The sequence below is a fragment of the Syngnathus scovelli genome, chromosome 8 (assembly GCF_024217435.2).
Source record: "Syngnathus scovelli strain Florida chromosome 8, RoL_Ssco_1.2, whole genome shotgun sequence".
In the NCBI taxonomy this organism is placed as follows: domain Eukaryota; kingdom Metazoa; phylum Chordata; class Actinopteri; order Syngnathiformes; family Syngnathidae; genus Syngnathus; species Syngnathus scovelli.
Genome location: NC_090854.1, coordinates 18,269,670 through 18,291,586, shown reverse-complemented (window position 1 = coordinate 18,291,586; position 21,917 = coordinate 18,269,670). Strand labels below are relative to the sequence as shown.

General features: G+C 47.6%; 2 protein-coding genes and 1 long non-coding RNA gene across 6 annotated transcripts; 2 read left to right on the top strand and 1 right to left on the bottom strand.

Moving 5' to 3' along the window:
• Positions 1-2,606: 2,606 nt before the first annotated feature.
• Positions 2,607-8,262, top strand: tfpia (tissue factor pathway inhibitor a). The gene is made up of 7 exons (XM_049727987.2): positions 2,607-2,846; positions 6,014-6,217; positions 6,323-6,499; positions 6,622-6,681; positions 6,826-6,894; positions 7,567-7,770; positions 7,999-8,262. The coding sequence occupies exons 1-7, from the start codon at positions 2,759-2,761 to the stop codon at positions 8,064-8,066; spliced, it is 870 nt and encodes a 289-aa protein (XP_049583944.1). The 5' UTR covers positions 2,607-2,758; the 3' UTR covers positions 8,067-8,262.
• A 1,004-nt stretch (positions 8,263-9,266) lies between these two features.
• On the top strand, positions 9,267-18,767 carry LOC125973611 (calcitonin gene-related peptide type 1 receptor). Of its 4 annotated transcripts, XM_049727986.2 has the most exons (13): positions 11,528-13,728; positions 13,855-13,953; positions 14,235-14,385; positions 14,510-14,620; positions 14,689-14,801; positions 14,890-14,981; positions 15,065-15,191; positions 15,345-15,498; positions 15,563-15,623; positions 15,950-16,016; positions 16,095-16,313; positions 16,800-16,841; positions 16,939-18,767. In XM_049727986.2, exons 1-13 carry the CDS (start codon positions 13,699-13,701, stop codon positions 17,158-17,160), a joined length of 1,488 nt encoding a protein of 495 aa, XP_049583943.1. In that variant the 5' UTR covers positions 11,528-13,698; the 3' UTR covers positions 17,161-18,767. The 4 variants fall into 4 exon arrangements, with proteins under 4 accessions (XP_049583939.1, XP_049583941.1, XP_049583938.1 ...); XM_049727982.2 differs by lacking the exon at positions 11,528-13,728 and adding an exon at positions 9,267-9,463 and having other exon boundaries at positions 15,950-16,313; XM_049727984.1 differs by lacking the exon at positions 11,528-13,728 and adding an exon at positions 9,776-9,878 and having other exon boundaries at positions 15,950-16,313.
• LOC125973613 (uncharacterized) lies at positions 18,599-19,825 on the bottom strand. The gene is made up of 2 exons (XR_007483241.2): positions 19,668-19,825; positions 18,599-19,374 (listed from the first exon to the last, which is right to left on the bottom strand). It is a non-coding gene; the product is annotated as an uncharacterized lncRNA (long non-coding RNA).
• Positions 19,826-21,917: the final 2,092 nt, after the last annotated feature.

The window sequence follows — 21,917 nt, the reverse complement described above, 5'->3', positions numbered from 1 at the left end:
GCTTGTAAAACGATGGGGGGGCACTTGTGAAACACGCGAGTCAGCGGAAATGCACTGGATGGCCGACTGCGAGTTGCGGCGCTTCTCGCATCCGCCCACCGAGCGCAAATTGAATTTCTCCTTGGGGGCGGCTAAACGTATATTAAAAATCAGAAAGCGGATTTGTTCCGACAGCGGCCTATTTGAGGAATTGCGTTTGCGGTTGTGAATGTCCCATCACATCTTTGGACAAATCTCCATCTTGTGTTTCAAATTGTATTTGCTTAGTTTTAGCCATTTAAAAAAAAAAAAAGTCACACTGAAGCATTGATTTGCTCTCTTGAGTGCGTAGTTATTTACAGCAATGTTTATCATGGCTGTTTTGAGTACGATGAGAGAGGAAAAAAAAAAAGTGCTCATTTCTTTCCACACAGCCTTTGCTAAAGTCGCTGCGTCTTTCTGTCCTTGGGTATGAAATAAAAATATCCCACCCCCCTCCTCAGGGCCAGCAGAGGCAGCATATTCATAAAGCAGGTGACACCGTGGACTGGCTACCAACCGAGTACAAATTGAAATTTTCATCCTAAAATTGAAAGTTATCCCCCCACCACCACCACCATAATCCGATACTCGTGGAACGGCAGTTTGTGTGCAAAATCTCGGCTTCAGGCTCCGGAGATTGACATCAAGCTTCATCCGTGTATTGTCATGAGACTTTCCTTGAATGGTGTACACGGCTAATACGCGCCAAGACATCGGCACGCAAAGTAATGAAGCAGACGTCACGGAGCGACTGCTTACGACTCCGGCCGGAGAGATTGGCCTTCGAGACAGCTGCTGTGACCAACGCCCGCTTTAACAAAGGCCGCAATCATTTCACTCCGAGTGACGTCAGCACCTCATGCAGGTCACCAATGGAGTTTGGTGTTTCAGGGAAAGTGCAACTTTTTTCATCATCAGAAATGGCCGCTAAATTGGCTAATAGTGCTAAAAGTCACCCTTGATCAATTGCATCACATCTCCCGAGCCAGCATCTCTTGACCAACAGGGACAAAATGGCCAGCAGATGTGTCACCAATGCTTTTGATCACAACGACGTGAGACTTGGGAGTGTGGGAAAAGACGTGCACAGGAAATTCCAGCCAGCTTTGCTGCAGATCTGGTGACTTTATTGAACTTTTGTCCATCCGGATGACGGTGTGTGTGTCGGCTATCAAAGCACAGAGGCGCAGATTCGTGAGTAAGAGTGCAGCTTGAATAATCTAACAGGCACATTCTTGTCTCCTGACGTGCAAGCAACTACTTTACACATACACACATGCACGCACGGGTTGAAATGCAACTAACCAAATTAATTTGAGGCTTTGTAATCAGTATCAACTTTCAATAGCAGCCGGGAGCTAACCCTTATTTCTTTATTCTATTATATAATTTATTTCTACATTATGTTATTTATTTATTTATTATATTCAGGGATTATTTTCATGGACAGGTGCACTTGTTTAAAAATCCAAGATTATTTTTCATAAATCGAACGAGCGGGGTGGGCAACAATCAAAGCATTTCCACTCACGCTTTACGCAGGTACAAGTGTGTTTAATTTCACACTTGGCGGGTGGGCCGACACTCCGGGGACGTAACGTTTGTTTGACGTACAAGCAATTAAAAAGTCCATTTTCCACAACGTCGCTGCACTGTACAAATAAATGCAGTAGCACATAATGTATAAATATGGAGACGGGATATTTTCCTTTTTCATCCGGCATTATTATCCTTGGGTGTTTTATTGAAGAGAGTCATGACTGTGGCAAAATGGGGCCAATTGGCGCAGGCACTCCAAATGTGTTATGAAGGAAGCTGAAGCGGTTCCACAAAGGCCGTAAATCAAGTCGAGGGCCGAGAAGGATGAAACCGGTCGGCTAATGTCCTTTGCCTTTCCAGGAACCCTCAAGCCCACGGCGCTCTTATCGGCTTGTCTCGCTTCACAGACACAAAAGATATACTGTGAGGAAACATAGCTAAAACTAAAGTCATGAGAAATCATTTGAATTCAGCAAATACATGAAGATAGAATAAATACAATGGGATTAAATGTGATGAATGGGCCCTCGCACCTCATTTTTCACAGTGCGATTATTCATTCATCTTTCAGAGGGCCTCAGCAAAACAATTTCTCGTCGCCCATCTGTCTTGGGTAGCTGCTCTCCATTGGGGAATCCCCCTCTAAAAGTTTTTCATATTATGTATGACCCTGTAAATCAGCCAAAACTCAAATCGACGGACGTTCAATTCCATTTTCCTTCGGAAAGACACTACAGCTGCAATTTACTATTATCTTAATTATCCATTATTATGGTGATCATGAATCGATAAACCAACCATTCCTTTCAAAACCATTCTTTCAAATTGACAGTGCAGAAAAGAAATCCATCAATTCAATTTCAAAGTACAAGCAGATGTTTGCACTGGTTAGATTTCGATTCAACAAAAGATAACATCTTTTCAAATGGATTTTTTGGGGGTGCGTGTGTACACAGAACGTGTACTGCTTGGAACGTAAAATAATGACATCATCAAATTGCACAGGAAGTGACTGACCATTTCTTGAACGCTGTCGTCGTGCGCGCAGCCGCCACACGAGTCAAAGGGAAGTGCGCGCGCCCCCACCGCAAGTTGACAGGCTTCGAGTGCGTCAACACAAGTTTTCCTTCTCCCCGTCCTAACTTGACAGTCGTGACGGATCGAGCTGCCGGTTCTTCAACACCACCAGCATCGAGTTATGCTTCCTTGCAACGACGACAATCGGTGGCGGCGCCGGTGGCTTTTGTGCGTCTGCCTTTTGGCGACCTGCAGCGCAACCGCGCAAGGTAAGACGACGCAAGACGTTTCCCCAAATTGTTTACCTTTCAATCCCTCAACCTGAAGCGACTTGAATGAGCTGTAGTAGTTAAACGTGAGCGCGCTATAGTCTAAAGTAGTCTAAAGTTGGTTAGTACACCCGCCGATTGTTCCAGCCATGTCAAGACACGTCCAAAGTCCACATCCACACACTCACGCAAAAAATATTATCGGGCCGGGCTGTTGTGCTACCATATCAGGTCACATAACTCGAACATTTCCTGTTATCCATAAAGAAGGCCTGCACGATACTGGCAATCTTTCAAGGTATCGGTATTTGCAAAGGATGCCGATACCACCGCCGTCGATACTTTAGACAAATAAGTCTGTCTTGCTAGTAGTTGGTGCTACTTTGACACATTGGTGAATCACCGTGTGCGGTAGAAACAAAGAAAGGTCTTTGTTCGTCAGTATCTATGATTATTTGAATTGGAATTGAAGCAAAACGTATCAATCTACCGTTGATGTCCTTTACCCTTATGAAACCGAGAACCGTGTGCTCGTCGCCACGCAGACGTCGACTGCGCTGCCGTCTGCATTCATTACGTTGCTCCCTCGATGGATGCTGATGGCCGCTGTCGGGGTACATGATGGGAATCTCCATGGACTCGGCCGGCCCTCTGTTATTTCTGTTCAAGCCTCGGGCCACAGACGACAGGGAAAGCGCACTTGTCATATTCCGTCTTTATTAACAAGAAGTAGCCAAATGAAAGCATCAAACATAAGATAAACACGCTTCACTGCCCAGCTAATGTTTTGCTTCTTCTTTTCATCTCCTGACCCAAAATGGCCTCAATATGCAAAAGCAGCCTAATTAAATGCGCAGGCTTGGAGTAAATATGCATCTGTTTGGGTTGTGCTTGGGAAAAACAAAAGCAAAAACCCGAGTGCACTTTTCATGAAATGTGATCTGATCTTTCACGCTCGGAGCGCTGCGTGTTGGAGCTTTGCAGCGGTCCTGCTTGGGCGTGACGCCGGTATTGTTGGCCGGATGATTAATGACGCATGACTGCATGCGATCTCAGGCAAATGCTTCTCTTATGTTTGCATGTGGGCCGAATAGCAATCGGCGCCTTTGCCGTTGCCGACTACAAACTTGAAGCTTGCATTGATGCAGAGCAGCGAGTCTGAGGATGCATTATCTCTTAACCAGCTGTATTTCTGGCACGAGTCCTATTTTGGGACCTTCGCAAGGGTTCAGGAAGTGCTGAATGTCAAAGGATACGCAGTCAGCCAATGGTAACAGCGAGCCTGTATTTCCCTGGAAATGTCCGATGAGGGATTACTCGCGTATTTTGTGTCAAGTGCGAGATACGAGGCAAATGTCCGATCTTTGTGTTCCGGCGCGCTTGTCAAATCAGCCGCACAATTGCAACGGGACGCATGCGTACGCTTTTCTCATTTGGCTCATTAGAACTCCGTTTCAGGAGAGAGCTGGCATCACATTGATTCTTCATCTCAACAAAAGCGTGCCTCGAAAAACGGGCCGATGATCATTTTCAGTCGGAGCAAAAGCCCGATTGCCCGTGTGCGATTGGCACACAAGTGGAGCTTGCTATTTAGCAGTGAGACGGAACGCTGCTGGAAAGGGAGCGGCGGCGGTTGTTTACAGTTTTGCAATAAGGACACGATAAGCCTTTTGCGGGAGGACAAAAAACAAACGGTTAAATCTGATTTGACGTGAACAAACGGCCCGACAAAGACCGTGAATCTACGCGCCATCAATCTCCTCCGCTCTGTACCGTTATTGCTCCCTTGCCGTTTGCCGCGGCAACAGTCGGTCGCTGATTAAAAATGAATTCATGTAGTCGATTAGCAAGATTCGCCCGCGGCTCCCGAGTCTGTTGTGCGCTTTTTAATAATGAACGCGGTACAATCGTCATCATACATCAATTTAATGTGGTCTCAACCTCAATCGGTGGTCAGCGGCCATTTAGCGGTCCGTGGCGGTATTGCATGTGGTCCGCGAAATTGAAAATAATTCTAACGTTTTTCGAAATAAAATGGATTTATTATTTAGACTTGAGTTATTTTCCAGCTATTATTTACCGATCCAAATTAGATTTTTATTTATTTATTGGGTGGCAATTGTATGACGGTGTTGAAAAGCGTGACCTCGGGACAAGCTGTGAGTCACGTCCAGCCCTTTTGTTGACTCGCCTGAAGGAACTGTTCTGAGAGATTAGACCAGCTGAGTTTTATGTGGCGGGCGCACCCTTTTTCGACAGTGACCAGGTGTTGCAATCCGACCCAACCTTAAACAAATACATTGAATGACCGGAAGAAAAAAAAGTTCATCCCGGTTTATGACTTCCCCCGAGTTGAAAGTGATGTTTCTCGGTGGCCTGCTCTTCTACTTTACAGCGAGTCACTTGACTTCCTGTTACGTCAAGACCCCTCCTGCATATGAAGAGTTTCTTGTTCTTGGTGTGTGTTGCACCAAAACAACTCTTGGCAACGCTCCCGCTCGCTCGCCAAGAGACACAGATGAAAAGTGGGGCATCAATGGGGCACGCTGCATTTTTCAAACACTTGCGTTTTATGAGGGCGAGGGAAGCTTTGATTTATTTTCAGGAGCATGTACAAAATGGGATCCACAGATCCAAGATGCCCCCCAAACACCGAGGTCACAAATTCAAGTCTGAGCACTTGCGCTAATGCTGGTGGCTTTGCTCTCTCTCTCTCTCTCTCTCTCTCTCTCTCTCTCTCTCTCTCTCTCGCTCTCTCTCTCTCTCTCTCTCGCTCTCTCTCGCTCTCTCTCTCTCTCTCTCTCTCTCTCGCTCTCGCTCTCTCTCTCTCTCTCTCTCTCTCTCTCTCTCTCGTCAAGTTCATTTCCTTTTTTGCTTTAGGGTTGCATGATGAAAAGCACTGTCTCAGCCCAAACACTCATCACAGAAGCAACTGAGGGACGATGCCGATGGCCACGACTTCTATTATAAACGACTGAAACAGAAGCTGATGATAAGAGTGGAAATACATTTAGTGCCCCAAAGCTTTAGTGATAAGGTGGAACCTCTATTATTATAGGATTCCATTTGATGATTTGCATGGACTAAATCGTGTCCCGTTCGTGACGTGACTCGGCCATCATATGTCAGAATGGACACGCGCCTTCATTTTGCATTTTGCTTTTCAGAGGCGGGAGCCGCGACGGAGCTTTTCATCTTCGACGAGCTGTGCGCCATGAAGGCGGACGCGGGGCCTTGCCGCTCCTTGAACAACAACTACTTCTTCAATGTGGACACGGGCCACTGTGAGCTCTTTGAGTACGGCGGCTGCGGAGGAAACGCCAACAACTTTGAAACGCTGGAGGCCTGCCAGGAAACCTGCTTGGTGTCGGGTGGGTGCCGCACCGTGGAATGTTTTCCGTCATCTGTGTGACTTTTGGTCGGTTTTGTTCACGGCGCCACTCCGGCTTTCTGCTTGCCTGTCTTTGTTTTGGTAGAGGATAAAAACCCGTGCCATTTACCCGAAGCGGAAGGTCCCTGCCGCGGCCTGGTCACGCGTTTCTTCTTTGACAGCAGCAGTCAACGCTGCAAGCGCTTTTATTACGGCGGCTGCTTTGGCAATGCCAACAATTTCAGGAGCATCGGCGAGTGCCGGGCCAGATGTCAAAAACAAGGTACGTCCTCGATCATCTGACCAAACATGTCGACCGCAAATCAACGTCAAACCAACGATTTAGAATTTTGAAGATCGCTTTTTGTCTCGCCTCGTCCTTCTGCACGCTTTGTGCTGATGTAGAAACCGTCACGGTCCAGAACGGTGCCAGAGAAACCATCAGTGTGCGGCCAACCTTAACTGGTAAAAGTTCAAGTATCTAAATGTGACATCAATTCATAAGAACATTTGCTGTCCTTACTTTAAAAGAAAAGTCAGATTCTTTTCACTGTTACTCACATTGAATTGCAAATTCCATCCCTAAACTATTCTCATTTTGTTTCTCAGGTGAGCAGACAGCCATCATGAATCAGAATGGGGTGCAAACGAACAACACGGGTCCGGACCATTCGCAAGGTACCAAAATTGCAGAAAGACAAACAAATGCAAACCTTGAATTTTTGGGCTCCGGGAACCCTGACAAGAACTTCCAAACATTCCCACGGCCAGTCAAGTAGTCTTTTTTTTTATTGTCTCAATCACTTTCGGACATTTAAATCGACCCAAAGACAAAGCAGGATTCAAAAGCATGAGCCAGCCAGCTCGGCGAGCCTTTTTTCCTGTGCAATTGATATGAAACACCGCCCTCCTGCGGCTATAACAAAACCTACATGCGCAACCACAGTTCTTCTGCCTGCTTTCAACTTGGACTCACTCATCAAATGTGACTGACGAATTTGTGACTTGATGAGCAGCACATTTACGTCTACATTTTGAGCTCCTTTTCAATTGATACGAAACACCGCCCTCTTGCGGCGGTAACAACACCTACATGCACAACCACAGTTCTTCTGCCTGCTTTCAATTTGGATTCACTCATCAAATGTGACTGAAGAATTTGTGACTTGATGAGCAGCACATTAACATTTTTATGACTTCAAGGCGCAATAAAAATATTTTGCGCGCATGTTATGCAATCCCTCCTGGATGCTGCTCTTTCTTGTGGTTTTGTGCTTGATGACGTTCATGTTTAAAATTTGGGGCCCGACCTCGGGGGAAATGCGAGCGCTGACGTTGCGTGCTTTACAGATGCGACGCTGCCAGATGCGACGCTGCCAGATGCGTGCTCGGGTCCCGCGGAGAGAGGAACGTGCGACGGCAGCGTGCGCAGGTTTGCTTACCATGCCGAGAGCAAGCGCTGTCACGAGTTCCTCTACAGCGGCTGCGGAGGCAACAGCAACAACTTCAAACACCGCCGGCAATGCATCCGGAAGTGCATTAAAAGTCAAAAGGGTATGTCTTTTTCTTTTCCTTCTTTTTCAAGAATTGGTTACCCAGGCAATTGGGGTGGAGCTAAAGATATAAAGCTGTTGCCCTGGAAACGCCGCAGCTCCGCTTACTCTACAGCTATTTGTCGAGCTTTGGTGCCGTCCGACGGCCGAGCGCTATTCGAAAAAGTCAAAGAATGTCAGACATTTTTTGCTTGTTTAAATTGGACCGACTTTTGTTTGTCTTTGGCAGGTGGTGGCGAGAAGATGATTCGAATAAGGAAGAAAAATATACCCAACATTCTCCGGGGCTCCGTCTGAAGACGTTGGCCACACTTGCGCTCGCTCGCTCGCTCGCTTTGGCTAGAGTTAACCGTATTTATCACCATGTAAAAAAAAATGTGTAGCTTTTGAGCTTGCCGTATATTTTTGATACGAAACGCTTTGCTTTGTCCTGGACAAAAAGCACTTTTGTTTTGCCACTGTGATTAAATTCAAAAGATGTCATTCACATCAACATCTTGTGATCAGGCTGACGATGTTCTTTAAAGCCGCACAAGGGGGCAGTGTTGTTTCATCACGTCGTTTTAGTTTCATCCCGGCGGTGCTCTCATTTCTCAAAGCATGTCTGCACCATCACTTTGCTCAATTTTAAAAACGTCATGCGGTGTCAACCCAGGGCCAGACTGAGAATTGTTCCCAAATGTTTTGGTTTGCGCACCGATTGATGACTTTTTTTTTTTTTTTACTGAACATATAAAAGATATACTCGTGATGACAAGCATTTGCTAAGTGTTTGTTCTTGGCTTGGATTTCCCTTGTCTCGTTTGGATCGCGTGTAGTGCCGAATGTTAAAACTCGCATTTGTATTGGTGGTGACAGCAGACGTTGTACAGGCCTCAGTCACCAGTTGAGTGAGATGCACTGACCTTTGCATCCACGTTTTCCTCCGAATGATTGTCAAAGCTTGACGTTGCCAAAAATTGCTTTGGCAATGAAGTCTCGAATACTTGCTGCTTCCAGCCTGCATGGCAAAGTTCAAACACAAATGACTGACATCCTGCATCATTCCTTGAGCCTTTTTCCTGTTATGATTCACCCTTGGGAATGATGAGAATAAACAGCCATTCACGACATTCCACTTTGGAATGGCTTTGAGATTTCATCGAACAAGACGCCCGAGACAGATTCCGTAAAGACATAAAGCGGCCGAAGAAACTAACCAGACTCATATTTATGACTCAGGCCACTGTTTTTTAATTCAGAATATCTTGAAGATCTCCAAAGCCTCATTCCATACGTTTTTTTTTTACAACTGCAGTTGTCTTTGGGGTACGCCAAAAATGACCCTCATGATCAACGTGAGCCTCCGCCTAAAACGGGTCAAAACATTGAACTATTTATAAACTCATTTCCATTTTTGTTATATATTAAAACACAATAAAATCCTCCGCGTTACGTGTGAATGAGCAGGCGCGCGCGCGCGCGTGCGCACGCAGTTGCGACGAGCTGATTGTGACGTCACAGGAAGCGGTGGGCTGCTTCCCAACGCCAACCTGACAGCAGCGGCAGCAGCAGCAGCAGCAGCAGCACACAGTCTTACTTTGCAGTGCTTCGTATGCATCTTGTCGATTTACTGCGACGACACGCAAGAGTGGGACGGACGGACGGACGCACGCCTTTCGTATTTCCCTCTTCGGAAGCAACCTACGTCCGCGGTAAGACACCGTCGTAATTTGTGTGCGGTGTGTTTTTATGCGGCGGCGGCGGCGTTATCGCCGTGATGCAGAGCGGAATGAATGCGCGGTTGCAGTTTGCTCAGCCGTGCGTGTTGATGCGTAATGCATAGATGGCACCAGCCAGCCAGCCAGCCCACCCGCCTGCCGTGCCGTGCCGTGCCTTGCCGTGCCGTCCCGTCGGTCCATTAGCAATCACGCCAACGACTAATAACAACATGGATGTGCCGGCAGGGTTTCCGTTGGGTTATGCATTCCGCTTTTAACGGTGTGTAATCCCCCCTTCCGATCGACATGCGCACTGGTTGGCTGACTATTGGCAATCTGCTTTTGCTTCTCTTCGTGCATACTTCGGGGCTCGTCGCCTGTTTGAGTGGATTGATTGCAGCATCGCCAGGTTGGACACACAGCTAATGTTTTGAAAGCGCGCGTCGCGACGTTCCGTGCTTTTCCAGCTGGAGTGGGCGAGCCCCGAGCCAAATCATTTGCTTTGACTTGGATCTTGTCGGACCTGCGAGATCTGCCGCGTTTGGTCTGTAAGCACCGCTTACATTCTCGGTGTCACGAGTTGTTAAAAGTAGCTACCCGCGGCAAAACGCCAATAAAACTGCACGTATTTGGACTTAGAAGATGTTATTTGGTAAAGTCTGCATGTAATGAAGTGAGCCGTTGGAGTTGATAGGTGATGTTTCTCTTTAGTTATGCTTTACAATATGCAGACATTTGGAAATTCTATCAATGAGCAGTAAGCAAGCATTTGTTACAAATACACTTGTGGCTCGGAAACACACTTTGTCTCAAGGTGTGCTTTGCTCAATCTCCAGTTGAACTATTTGGAATCTGTTGAAGTTCACATCTACTCACCGGGTCAAATTGGACTCTAGTCTTTTAAAAGACTAAGAATATGAAATACATTTCAGCTAAAAGAAATGTAAACAAAAGTGAAGAGCAAGAAACGTTAGGAAACAAACAAATGTTCTGGGTGGCAGGCCGCATATTTGCCTTAGCTAGCTTTGTTTTCCCTTGTGTCGTCGCATTCGTACGGATGACAAAAATGCTCGCGCTCCATTTGCATGCTTAGCCATCGTAAACGTTGGGATTTCAAGACTGGCGGATCAGATGAATGTTTTCTGCCGGCAAGCTTGATGTGCGAGGATTTTCCAACTTGCCAGTTGGGAGTCCTGCCAAATGGGGCTGGCGAATCATGTGGCTCTGACATCTTTATGTGACCTCCACTAAATACGCAGATGACCGTGTGGTGAGAACGGCTGCCAAACACCCCCCCCCCCCCCCCCCCCCCCAAAAGTGTCACGCCGGGTGTTTACAGCGCAAGTCTCGAAAAGAGCCAGGACACGGTGGTGTGCTCCAGACATGCCACCAAAGCTCTGCAGACCATCTCGGTGGATGTGTACCCAAACACGGCATGGCGTTCACAAACTCTTGTCAGTGGAATCTCATTCAGCGTGCACACGACATTTTGCTGTCACGGGCCCGAAGCCATGACATCTCGTGTCACGTTCCTGTGCCAAACAAACGTCCCAACCTAAACGAGGTCTGCTCAAAGCGTTACAATTCATTTCAGTCGGAGCGGAAAACTCCATTGTTGACTGCAGCCTTCTTGTGAATCTCTCGTTTTAATCCATTATTATAATCCCCGCCGCTCATTTCCTTATCGTTGATCTAGATTGATGCTTGCTTTTAATCACTTTAGTCAGTCTTATGATTTGAAATGATTTGACGCAACGACAGTAAAACGATTCCACTTCCTCCGGCCCAAACCGCACAATGGAGCGACGGCACCGTTGCAGCGGTACCTTCAGCTTCAGTTTCAAAAAGCTTTTGAGGTAATATTTCCACTCATCCATTATGAAGGGCCGTGTTTTGCGATCCCAGTTAATTTGGCCGCACGAGGTGCTTAACGGGAGGGGAGGCTTTGTTTGTATGTGCGTGACCGCCCGCCCGCCCGCCCGCTCGCTCGCCGGCGGACAGTGCATGGAAAGAGACCGCCGCGGCCGCGCGTGCACTCTCTCAAAGTGTTCTGTGTTTAGGAGAGCTAAACAAAGCGGCCGGCTTGACACGGGCTTCCTGATTTACAGTGTGGGAGGGGTCACCTGGCAGCGAGGAAATGGCCCCCGGGGGCTTGGAGTGCATCTGTCCTCCAAAGGTGAACTTGCGGTGCTGCTTTGTTACCGCGCGCTAACCTTTCAATCATTTGGACCAAAGTATGAAAATGTGGCATTGTGTATCGTCCATCCACTTTTGCCTTTCCCGAGTATTTGGCCGCTGGGTGTCTGCAGGTCACCTCTCGGTCGGGCTCCCAATTAGCTCAAAAGGCCCGTGCCTCCCTGTCATAACTGCTTTGAATTGCTCGATCGAGTCCATAGTACCGTGTGAGAAGCGCTCGGGAGAAATCCGGACATTTGAGACGATTCTTACGTAAGCCCGCCGAGGAACTTTCAGTTCTGAAGCAAAGATCTCGGTTGGAGGTCCAGCGCGGTGGGCGACGGGGAGGCTTTGGCTTGCATTCCTTCAAATGGTTCCGGATCGGGACAAGCTCACTTGTCACTTGATGAAGAACCTTTGTATTAGCGTGAATATTTTTCATGGGAACATTTCGGGGGAAGGGGGGGTGTTTGTTCTGGCTCGCCGCGTGTTTTCACAGCCCCAAGACAAACAGACGATAATAAAGCCCAAAGCTGCTGGATCAAATGAACAGATAGCAACGAGATTGTCCTCATTTTTGACTAAATTCAATAAGGATGTGGGGAAGGTCCACGTGAGCGGGCAGATGCCATTGTTGAGGGCGAGCCGCTCGACTCGTCTTTGCTTTTGGAGCGCTTGCTAAAAGACGGACGGGCCCGTGCAGCGGAACAAATTAGAGGAATGAAGCCGCTTTTGCCAGCGGATCGCAGCGCAGCGCAACGCGCGGGTAGGTGAGGCCGTTTTCAACAAGGTGGTGATGTGCGCAAAGTGCATCCAAACATTTAGATGAGCGCCCGGGCGACGTGCCAGTAACATTGCAGGTGTCGCGCACGGCCCGGCACAGCGCAGCGCGGCGGCGGGGCCAACTTTATTTTTAAGCCGTGTATTTTTATCAAGCTATTTGTACAATTTTTCCCTTGCGCAGACGAGAGGCCCCTGGAAGAGGATCACCTCGTTATGAGAAAAGCCGCCAAAGTCACGGCCAGAAAGAGAATATGGAAATATGCCTGCAGGGAAAGCAAGCGGCGTTCTCGTCATGTACCTGCGAGGAATGCGTGCGTCTTGACAAACGATGGACTGCAGCAATGGACACCTAACATGCGCCACGGAAAGACGCAGTGCAAATCCTTTCATTTATGCCAAACTCCAGGGTAGCTACTTTGTTCCTGATGCTTACGTCGCTTTCCTGTTGTCGTTCTCTGCTGGCTGGCCGGCCGGCCGGCCATATTTTTCATTGATTTAATTGATTGGCAAAGGGCGCTCTGGTTTGTGGCGCTACATTGACTCTTCAAGCATGCAGTATGCTTCATGTGGACCGTAGACCAGGTTCCTCAAGAGCTCTGCGGATAACGCTGCAATGAAGGGGCTTGATTGGCTCTTGAAGGAAGCTCCGCTCTCACATCCGTGGGAATGTTTTTTATTTTCCATGACATCTGGCGCCGCACCGTGGAAGTTGACATGAGGGTCCATTTCGTGTTTGGGAACGTGCTACTATATAGATTTTGTGATGCTCAAATGACTAGCTGGTCCCAGGGGCAATGTCCTCAGGCTATATTTGGTATGGCTGACTGAGAGAGGAAAGGCTTGGAGGGAGCGTGTTTTATCAAGCTGATCCTTCCTGCTCGCCAGTTCCTCTTCAGTTCAAGCACTTTTCAAGCTTGAGGCCGCCTCCACTTTGCACTAACCACGGTGGTTCTGTTTGCAGCCCAAACCACCGTGGCCAATGTGGGCAACCTTTATGACTCTGATTTGGCAATTGTTGCCCTTCATAAAGTGATACCCCAAATGGCCGCCTAATGAACATGCTGATTCCAGCCAGACCGAGAGACGGTGGGAGTCGCTGAGCGAGTTAGCCGTCGCTAACCGCCCATGGCCGGGAGCCGCCGCCGCTGCTTTGCGCTTGGCTTGAATGATCCATTTTCAAGTGGCCCTGTGGCTTTTTCCAACCTCAATTAGCACGTGGGACGCTCGTCCATTGTTTTGTCATCTCAGCTCTGCTGCAACGCAAACATGAAATGCGCTGCTGCAAACAAGACTCCTACAAGGTTATATTCCAAAATGCCCATCGACATGTTTTTTTAAAGGGAGCGCTGAAAGTCTCCTGGCTTGTTTTAAAGCCGCCCCCGCCCGAGCTTTTACCTCATTTTGTCATTTCCAATCTTGTGTTCCAGATCTGCAGCTGCAAACTCCGTAAAATGCCCAACAGGAGGATGTCGAGCACCGGCAGGAATGGATTCGTGGCACTTATGCTAACGTGTTCCCTCGCAACGGTAAGGCTGTCCGCTCTCACACAACTAAGTGGAATTTTTTTTTTTTTTCTCAACATGTCAACCCTCCGATTGTGTCTGATTTTTGCTATTACCAAAATACCCAGAACCCAACACTGGTTGTTGTCGTTAGCATAAAATATCAACGAGCAGGGGCGCAAAAGAGTGCAAACGAGTGCGAAAGAGCAAACACAAATGCTCATGTGTGACCTGACCGCTCGTGAGATGAGCAACGTAGCATTTGTGGTGATGGTCCAACGTGCGCTGTGCATTTGTCCTTGCAGCTGTGCGTGAGGGCAAGTCTGGAGGTCAACGAAAGCCAGCAGCATCCGACCAACGTGTATCACGACATGGGCCTGACCAGGAACAAGATTGTCACGGCCCAGTTTGAGTGCTACCAGAAGATCCTGAAGGACAAGCCTTCGGACAAGCAAGGTAGCCAGCCAGCCAGCCAGCCAGCCAGCCAGCCAGCCAGCCAGCCAGCCAGCCAGCCAGCCGGCTGGAGGTTGACTGGCGGCGGAGGCCCGACTGCAGCGTTTGTTTGCCTTTGTGCTTGCAGAGGCCTTGTGCAACCGCACTTGGGACGGCTGGTTGTGTTGGGACGACACCAAGGCTGGCATCACCTCCGAACAGCACTGCCCAGACTACTTCCAGGATTTCGATCCTTCGGGTGAGTCCTTCATGTTTGCCCCCCCATGGTGTCCATTTGGGTTGGGCATGATGTATTTTGGTCTGCAGAAATGGTGACAAAGATCTGCTCGGCCAGCGGCCAGTGGTTCCTGCATCCTGAGAGCAACCGCACGTGGACCAACTACACGCGCTGCAACGAGCACACCAGCGAAGGCAGAGTGGTAAGAAGAAGAAAAAAAATCCACTCAGATGGACGTCAGACATCTGTTGGATGGGAAGGAACTGAGTGTTTGTCTCCGTTCCCCACAGACAGCAATGAATCTTTTCTACTTGGCTCTCATCGGACACGGACTGTCGCTGACCTCCCTCTTTGTCTCTCTTGGAATATTCTTCCACTTCAAGTGCGTCATTTCTTCACTGGGTCGTTTGCTCGCTCGCTCACGCAGATCTTGTGACTGAATCCTCGTTTCGCCTCTCCCGACAGGAGTTTAAGTTGTCAGAGAATCACACTTCACAAGAACCTCTTCTTCTCTTTTGTGCTCAACTCTGTCATCACCATCATTTGGTTGACAGCTGTGGCAAACAACCAGGAGCTGGTACAGAGGAATCCGGTGAGTGCGTCTTGACGCTCATTAGCTCCGCCCACCGAAGAATTGCAGCTGCTGCTGTGTTGCTTTGGCTCATTTCACTGCTTCTCGTGAAGAAGCAAAAGCGCTGCACGCCAAATGTTTTTTTTCTTTTTTTTTTTTGCTTTTCCGGCTCAGACAAGCTGCAAAGTGTCACAGTTCATTCATCTCTACCTCTTTGGCTGCAACTACTTCTGGATGCTGTGCGAGGGCATTTACTTGCACACTCTCATCGTGGTGGCCGTCTTTGCCGAGAAGCAGCACCTCATGTGGTACTATCTGCTCGGCTGGGGTACGTCGGCTCGGTAGGTCGTCGCCGCGGCAACTAGAGAATTGACTGTTTGGATTTTTTTCAGGTTTCCCGCTCATTCCTGCTTCCATTCATGCCATTGCAAGAAGTTACTACTACAATGACAAGTAAGGGAACAAACGGCGGACGGAGACTTTGCACACTATTTGCTGGCCTTTTATTTATGAGATGAGAAAAAATCTGTATAAAAAAAGGCACATAAAAATCCATACCAAAAAAACACCCATGAAAATCCATCTAAAAAAATCCACACCCAAAAAATCCATATTAAAAATCACAACAAAAATGCCCAGCTAATATTGAATTTGCTTCCGTTCTGACGAGACGAGAGGAAAATCCTGCCGGCAGGCTCTCTGGTTCATCCGCCACATGTCACATTAATCGTGAATTATCCGCCCCGCCCCTCCCTCTCTTGTTGTCTTGTGCACATTAGCTGTTGGATCAGCTCCAAAACATCACTGCTCTACATCATCCACGGTCCCATCTGCGCCGCTCTCCTGGTAAGAACCTTTGTCAATTCTTCGGACGCTGATCAAAGGTCCCAGCTCATCCGCTTGCACGCCCGCCACCTCCCTCAGGTCAACTTGTTCTTCCTGCTGAACATCGTGAGAGTGCTCATCACCAAGCTGAAGGTGACCCACCAAGCAGAGTCCAGCCTGTACATGAAGGCGGTGCGAGCCACCCTCATCCTGGTGCCGTTGCTGGGCATCCAGTACGTGCTGCTCCCCTACAAGCCGGACGGACGCGTTTCCTCCGAGATCTACGACTACATCATGCACATTCTCATGCACTACCAGGTGAGCGCCGTTTCACTCCTTCTTTTCATCACGGCGAGATCTTTGAAGGAGACGAGAAGCATGTTATTCATTCATTTATTGATTGCTGGTGGAGCGTGTTTCTGTGGCGGAAAGGAAGGTAGAAAAGGCGCGCAAGTGTTGACATGGGCGGGCTCCGTCTGGGCTGCTGGGCCGACTTGCTATCTGATGGCCGCGAGCGCTCACAGGATGGGCAAGGCGCCGCAGGAAGCAAGAGGCCTAAACAAACTGGCCACAAGTTTGGGGCCCCGATTTTGATGGTTATCGCGTCCGACCGACCGCCCTCACGACCGCCCTCACGGCCGCCCTCACGGCCGCCCTCACGGCCGCCCTCACGGCCGCCCTCACGGCCGCCCTCACGGCCGCCCTCACCCGCCCTCACGGCCGCCCTCACGGCCGCCCTCACGGCCGCCCTCACGGCCGCCCTCACGGCCGCCCTCACGGCCTTTTCCTTTGTTTGCTTGACAGGGTCTACTGGTAGCCACCATCTTCTGCTTCTTCAACGGAGAAGTAAGACTTCATTCTTTCTTTGTATTGGATCCAAATGTCAGGTCCACGCCAGCGTCCATTTTGGACGGACTAATAATCCTGCCTTTTCTCCGGTAAGGTCCAAGCGGTGTTACGGAGGCACTGGAACCAGTACAACCTGCAGTTCGGCAGCGGCGCCGGGAACCACTCGGACGCCCTGCGCTCGGCGTCCTACACGGCTTCGTCCATCACCGAGGTGCAGGGTTGCTACAGCATCGACGGCCACTCGGAGCACATGAACGGCAAAGGGTGCCACGACGCCGACGCGTCCATCCTCAGGTCGGAAAATCCCTTCGCCTGAGAAGACGGGCCCGATGCCTTTGAGCTGGCTCGTGCCAAAGTGACAAGACCCTCTTGGAATCGCAGTTTCTTCTCCTTTTCCCAGCAACTGAATCACCAGAAACGTATTTCAGGGTTGCCAATGAAGCTTAGGAATCCCTGGCATCGGTTTCTAAATGGCTGACCGTGCCTCTTATCAGTGGACAAAGTCTCGACGACGGGAAGTCGGCCATTTAGGAGACATTTCTCAGCTCGTATTTTGAAGGACTGGAAGTGTGGCCAATGAATGAGCAGGCCTTCCGCTAGTTTCCAGTGATCTTGGAGACGGACTTTGGTCTGTTTCTGTCCAATAGCTTTTCCAACACGACATGGCACGGCACATACCTTCCGTGCTCACCCCGAGATTTTGCGCCATAGCAAGTGGAACTTATCCCTCCCGACGAAATGTTTCCATCATAACAGGATGTGTGAAAAAGTCCAAATTGCAAAATGTCTCTGCTTGTACAGCGATCGCCTTTGTAGCCCAAAACAGGTTAAGGTTGGTTTCGAGGCTGCGCCATGAAGATGAGCTTCAGCTTTATTCGCCCCCCATCCCCTCACTTACAAAGCACGGATGCTCCATGTAACCATTTCTTCCCACCATCTTTATTGATCCATTATTATTCCTGTTGATTCTGAAAATATTTATTTGCGCTGTTGATAAGCTTCCTTTTTGCGTCGGTCCAATCCTCATATACGTACGTACCTCGTATTCCTTTGGCAACATTTGAAAAGCATTCGAGCTTTCTCTTTCTGAAGAAGAGGCGGAGCCAGAGCCAGAGCTCCTGCTAACACTGGAAAGGGGGGGGGGTCAGGGTCAAGCATTGAAATGAGCAAAAGTTTGTCATTTGACTGTTATCGTTGCACACCGCTACAGTGCCGTATGATGAAGAAATGAGTTTCGTGTAGTAGGTATCTCAGCTCATTTTGTTGACTTCAATCAATGGAATGGACGTGATTGGCAAGGGCAAGTTTTATGAGGTTCTCGCATCTGAATGAAAAAAGTTTCTAAACCTCAAGTTGTAAATAGCTCATTCAATGTTTTTTTTTTATTCTTACCATTACTTTGGACGCAATTGTTGTGCGTACCGAACCACCGTATGAATGCAAACATCGGACCCCTCCAACTTTGAGCCAACTTTGACGTTGGAGCCATTGTTGGGCAGATGTTGACATTTGGCCAAATGAGCATCGCTGAAAGTTTCCATCTTGATAAGGTCGCAATCCGCCAAAGGATGCTGATTGGTTGGTTGCGAAACGTTACAATTTGATTGACGATGATGTCACAGTTAACTTATTTTCCAACCACGAAAACATTGGCCACCACCTTCAGGTCGTCGGGCTCCACTCTAGTTCTTCTGTTTTGAATGTAACAAATTCTGTGATGTGGACAAAGCAACTATATTTGCATTCGATGTCTATTTTTATGAATATTCCACTGAAGCGAACGACGTGGTTGTCGTGTCAATGGCGGCACTTGTTTGTTTGTCTGCAAGCTTTGTTTTGCTTCTCGAGTTCATTGTGAAGGAATATAACTCGGCGCCTCTTTCTTACACTGACCTAATAAAGGCGAACCACCATTTCCGTATAGCGTTGGCGTCGTTGTCCGTGTTGTTGTCGGGCATTCAGGCCCACTCGCGCACAATCTCCTAATGAAGCACACGCGATATTTTTGCTCCCTTTCCCAAATGACCAAAGCAGTTCACGCTGAATAAAACGTTTTGCTCTTCAACAATTAGTTTGGTGATTTTGTCGAATAAAACTATCTTAGTCCGTTTTGAAGTCTTTTGAGAGTCGATCTTGACCAACCGTCGGGTTAGGGTTCGTTTAGTGCTATCAAAGCAGCACTCTTTCACGTCAACAGGGTTATTGCTTCAAATGAGGCTTCTAAATTAGGCTCAGAGTTTCAAAGTATGGTTGAAAACAATGGGGTGAGCGTTCGTTTCATATTCAGATTTAAAATAGAAGCTATCAAATCAAAATATACAACATCGGCACCATGAACAAAGACAGTAGGTGTGTTCATTTCAACGTGTCCTCTGTGCTTTGGAAAGAAACCGTCTGTGTCAGCAACTGGCAGCTTTTTGCTTTGCTTTTTGGGCTTGTGAAAGTGCTTTGCTGCTGCGTCGACATCCAGCTCCAGGAGATTCCAGGAAGCAGCGCATTCCCGGCGGACGGACCGACGGACGGAGAGCTGCTGATGACAAACGTGTCCTAACATGAGCTGGACAAAGAACACAAACAGACGCACGCTCGCTCGCTCGCTCGCTCGCAGCAATCGGGAACTTTTTGGAATGTGGACTTTAAACAGGATTTTGTGACGTTTCAAGCTGTTATTCATCAAGCGCTCCATTAGTGATGTGCATTCCAGTTCTTTTAAGTGAACTGAATCTTTAGAATCGGTTCACTCAAAAGATTTGTTCAAAAGAATCGTTCACCCAATCATTCGCTACACTTTCTTATTTATTTATTCTTTTTTTTTTTTTTTACCTCGTGTACCTATTGAAGTGTCCATGACAGGCTACTTCATTAGGGAAAAAGCTTAAGTGAAACTGAAAAGTGCTACAGTCCAGGGGTGTCCAAGTCCAGTCCTCGAGGGCCGCATTCCTCCATGTTTTCCAAGTTTCCCTCGTTAAACACACCTGATTCAAAGATCAGGCTCCTGCAGAACGTGAGGATGAACTGATCATTTGAATCAGGTGTGTTTAACGAGGCAAACTCGGAAAACATGGAGGAATGCGGCCCTCGAGGACTGGACTTGGACACCCCTGCCTTACACCGAGTGCCAAAAGCCCCAATGATCGTGAGCAGCAGGGGGGGGCCCCATTTCAACCCCTTACACTGAGTGCCAAGCAGGGAAGAAATGAGTACCATTGTTATAGTCACTGGTATGACTCGGCAGGGGTTTGAACCCACAACCTCCCAATCTCAGGGCGGACACTCTCCTCTCAGGCCACTGAGCTGGTAAACACTTGTATCGTAGTATAACACTTATAGTCGTTTTTAAAGAACGTGTATACCTATATACGCCTAAATATTGTTATCCAATATTACCTACTGCAATTTCACATTAGATTGCTGGTTTGAAATTTGCTTTTAATATTATTAATAAACATTTATGTTAAAACTTGTCTGGCGTCTTATTCCTTGTTTTTATATTCGCCAATTAAAACATAAAAATCTGACATTAGGTTAACTGCTTTATATGACAATATGTGTAGGTACACTACACGAGGTTAAAAAAAAAAGAGAATAAATAAAGGGGTAATTGCACAACAAAAGTACTTCCTCGCACCTGGGATCGAACCAAGCTCTTGCCGAGCAAGAGCCCGAGTCACTAACCAGTCGGCTATTTCGACCGACGGCCTACAATAGCTTGCACTGTTTTGTACGAGCAATGTGTATTCCAGTTCTTTTAAGTGAACTGAATCCTTAGAATCGGTTCACTCAAAATATTTGTTCAAAAGAATCGTTCACCAAATCGTTCGCTACACTTTCTTATTTATTTATTTTATTATAGTAGTTTTTAAATAACGTGTATACCTATGTACGCCTAAATAATGTTATCCAATATATCTACTGCAATTTCACATTAGATTGCTGGTTTGAAATTTGCTTTTAATATTATTATTTTTAATAAACATTTATGTTAAAACTGGTCTGGTGTTTTATTCCTTGTTTCTTTATTCGCCAATTAAAACATAAAAATCAGCTTAATCATGCATTTTATTATTTTTTTTACCTCGTGTAGTGTACCAAAATATCCCATAATTATCTGCCTAAATAATTATGACTAATTTAAAACTATTCTACTTGTTAATACCTACAAAATAACATATTCTAACCGGAGATTGCATTGACCTAATTTTCACATGGTCCTTGTTTACATTTTGCATTTGACACTGACAGCTGTCAAGTGCCACGTTAGGGCTCTTCTTGTGTAAGTTTTATTTGTTATGGGTTTTCTTTTGTAAGTTTAACTTTGGGTACTTCGAAAGTGTCATTTTAAATTGTACTTTGCTAGGTGTTCGTGTACGTTGATGACATCTGGAGCTGCTCCATAAAACCATACATGTTCCATGTGCTGAGAGCAAGGCTTCCATAGGTTAGTGGTTAGTGCTCTGGGCTTCCATCCCGGCGACCCAGGTTCGAATCTCAGTGGGACCCAAAACATTTTACAACATAGTTGCTCGTGTAACCATAAAACCATACATGTCGCATGCACTGAGAGCAAGGCTTCCATAGGGTAGTGGTTAATGCTCTGGGCTTTCACCCCAGCGACCCAGGTTCGAATCTCAGTGGGACCCAAAACATTTTATCATAGAAAATTTGCAACACAGTTGCTCGTGTAACCATAAAACCATACATGTCGCATGCACTGAGAGCAAGGCTTCCATAGGGTAGTGGTTAGCGCTCTGGGCTTTCACCCCAGCAACCCAGGTTCGAATCTCAGTGGGACCCAAAAAAATTTTATCATAGAAAATTTGCAACACAGTTGCTCGTGTAACCATAAAACCATACATGTCGCATGCACTGAGAGCAAGGCTTCCATAGGGTAGTGGTTAGCGCTCTGGGCTTTCACCCCAGCGACCCAGGTTCGAATCTCAGTGGGACCCAAAAAATTTTTATAGAGGTGGGGTTAGAGGTGGGGTTGGGGTTAGGGTTAGAGGTAGGGTTAGAGGTGGGGTTAGGGTTAGAGGTGGGGTTAGAGGTAGGGTTAGGGTTGGGGTTAGGGTTAGA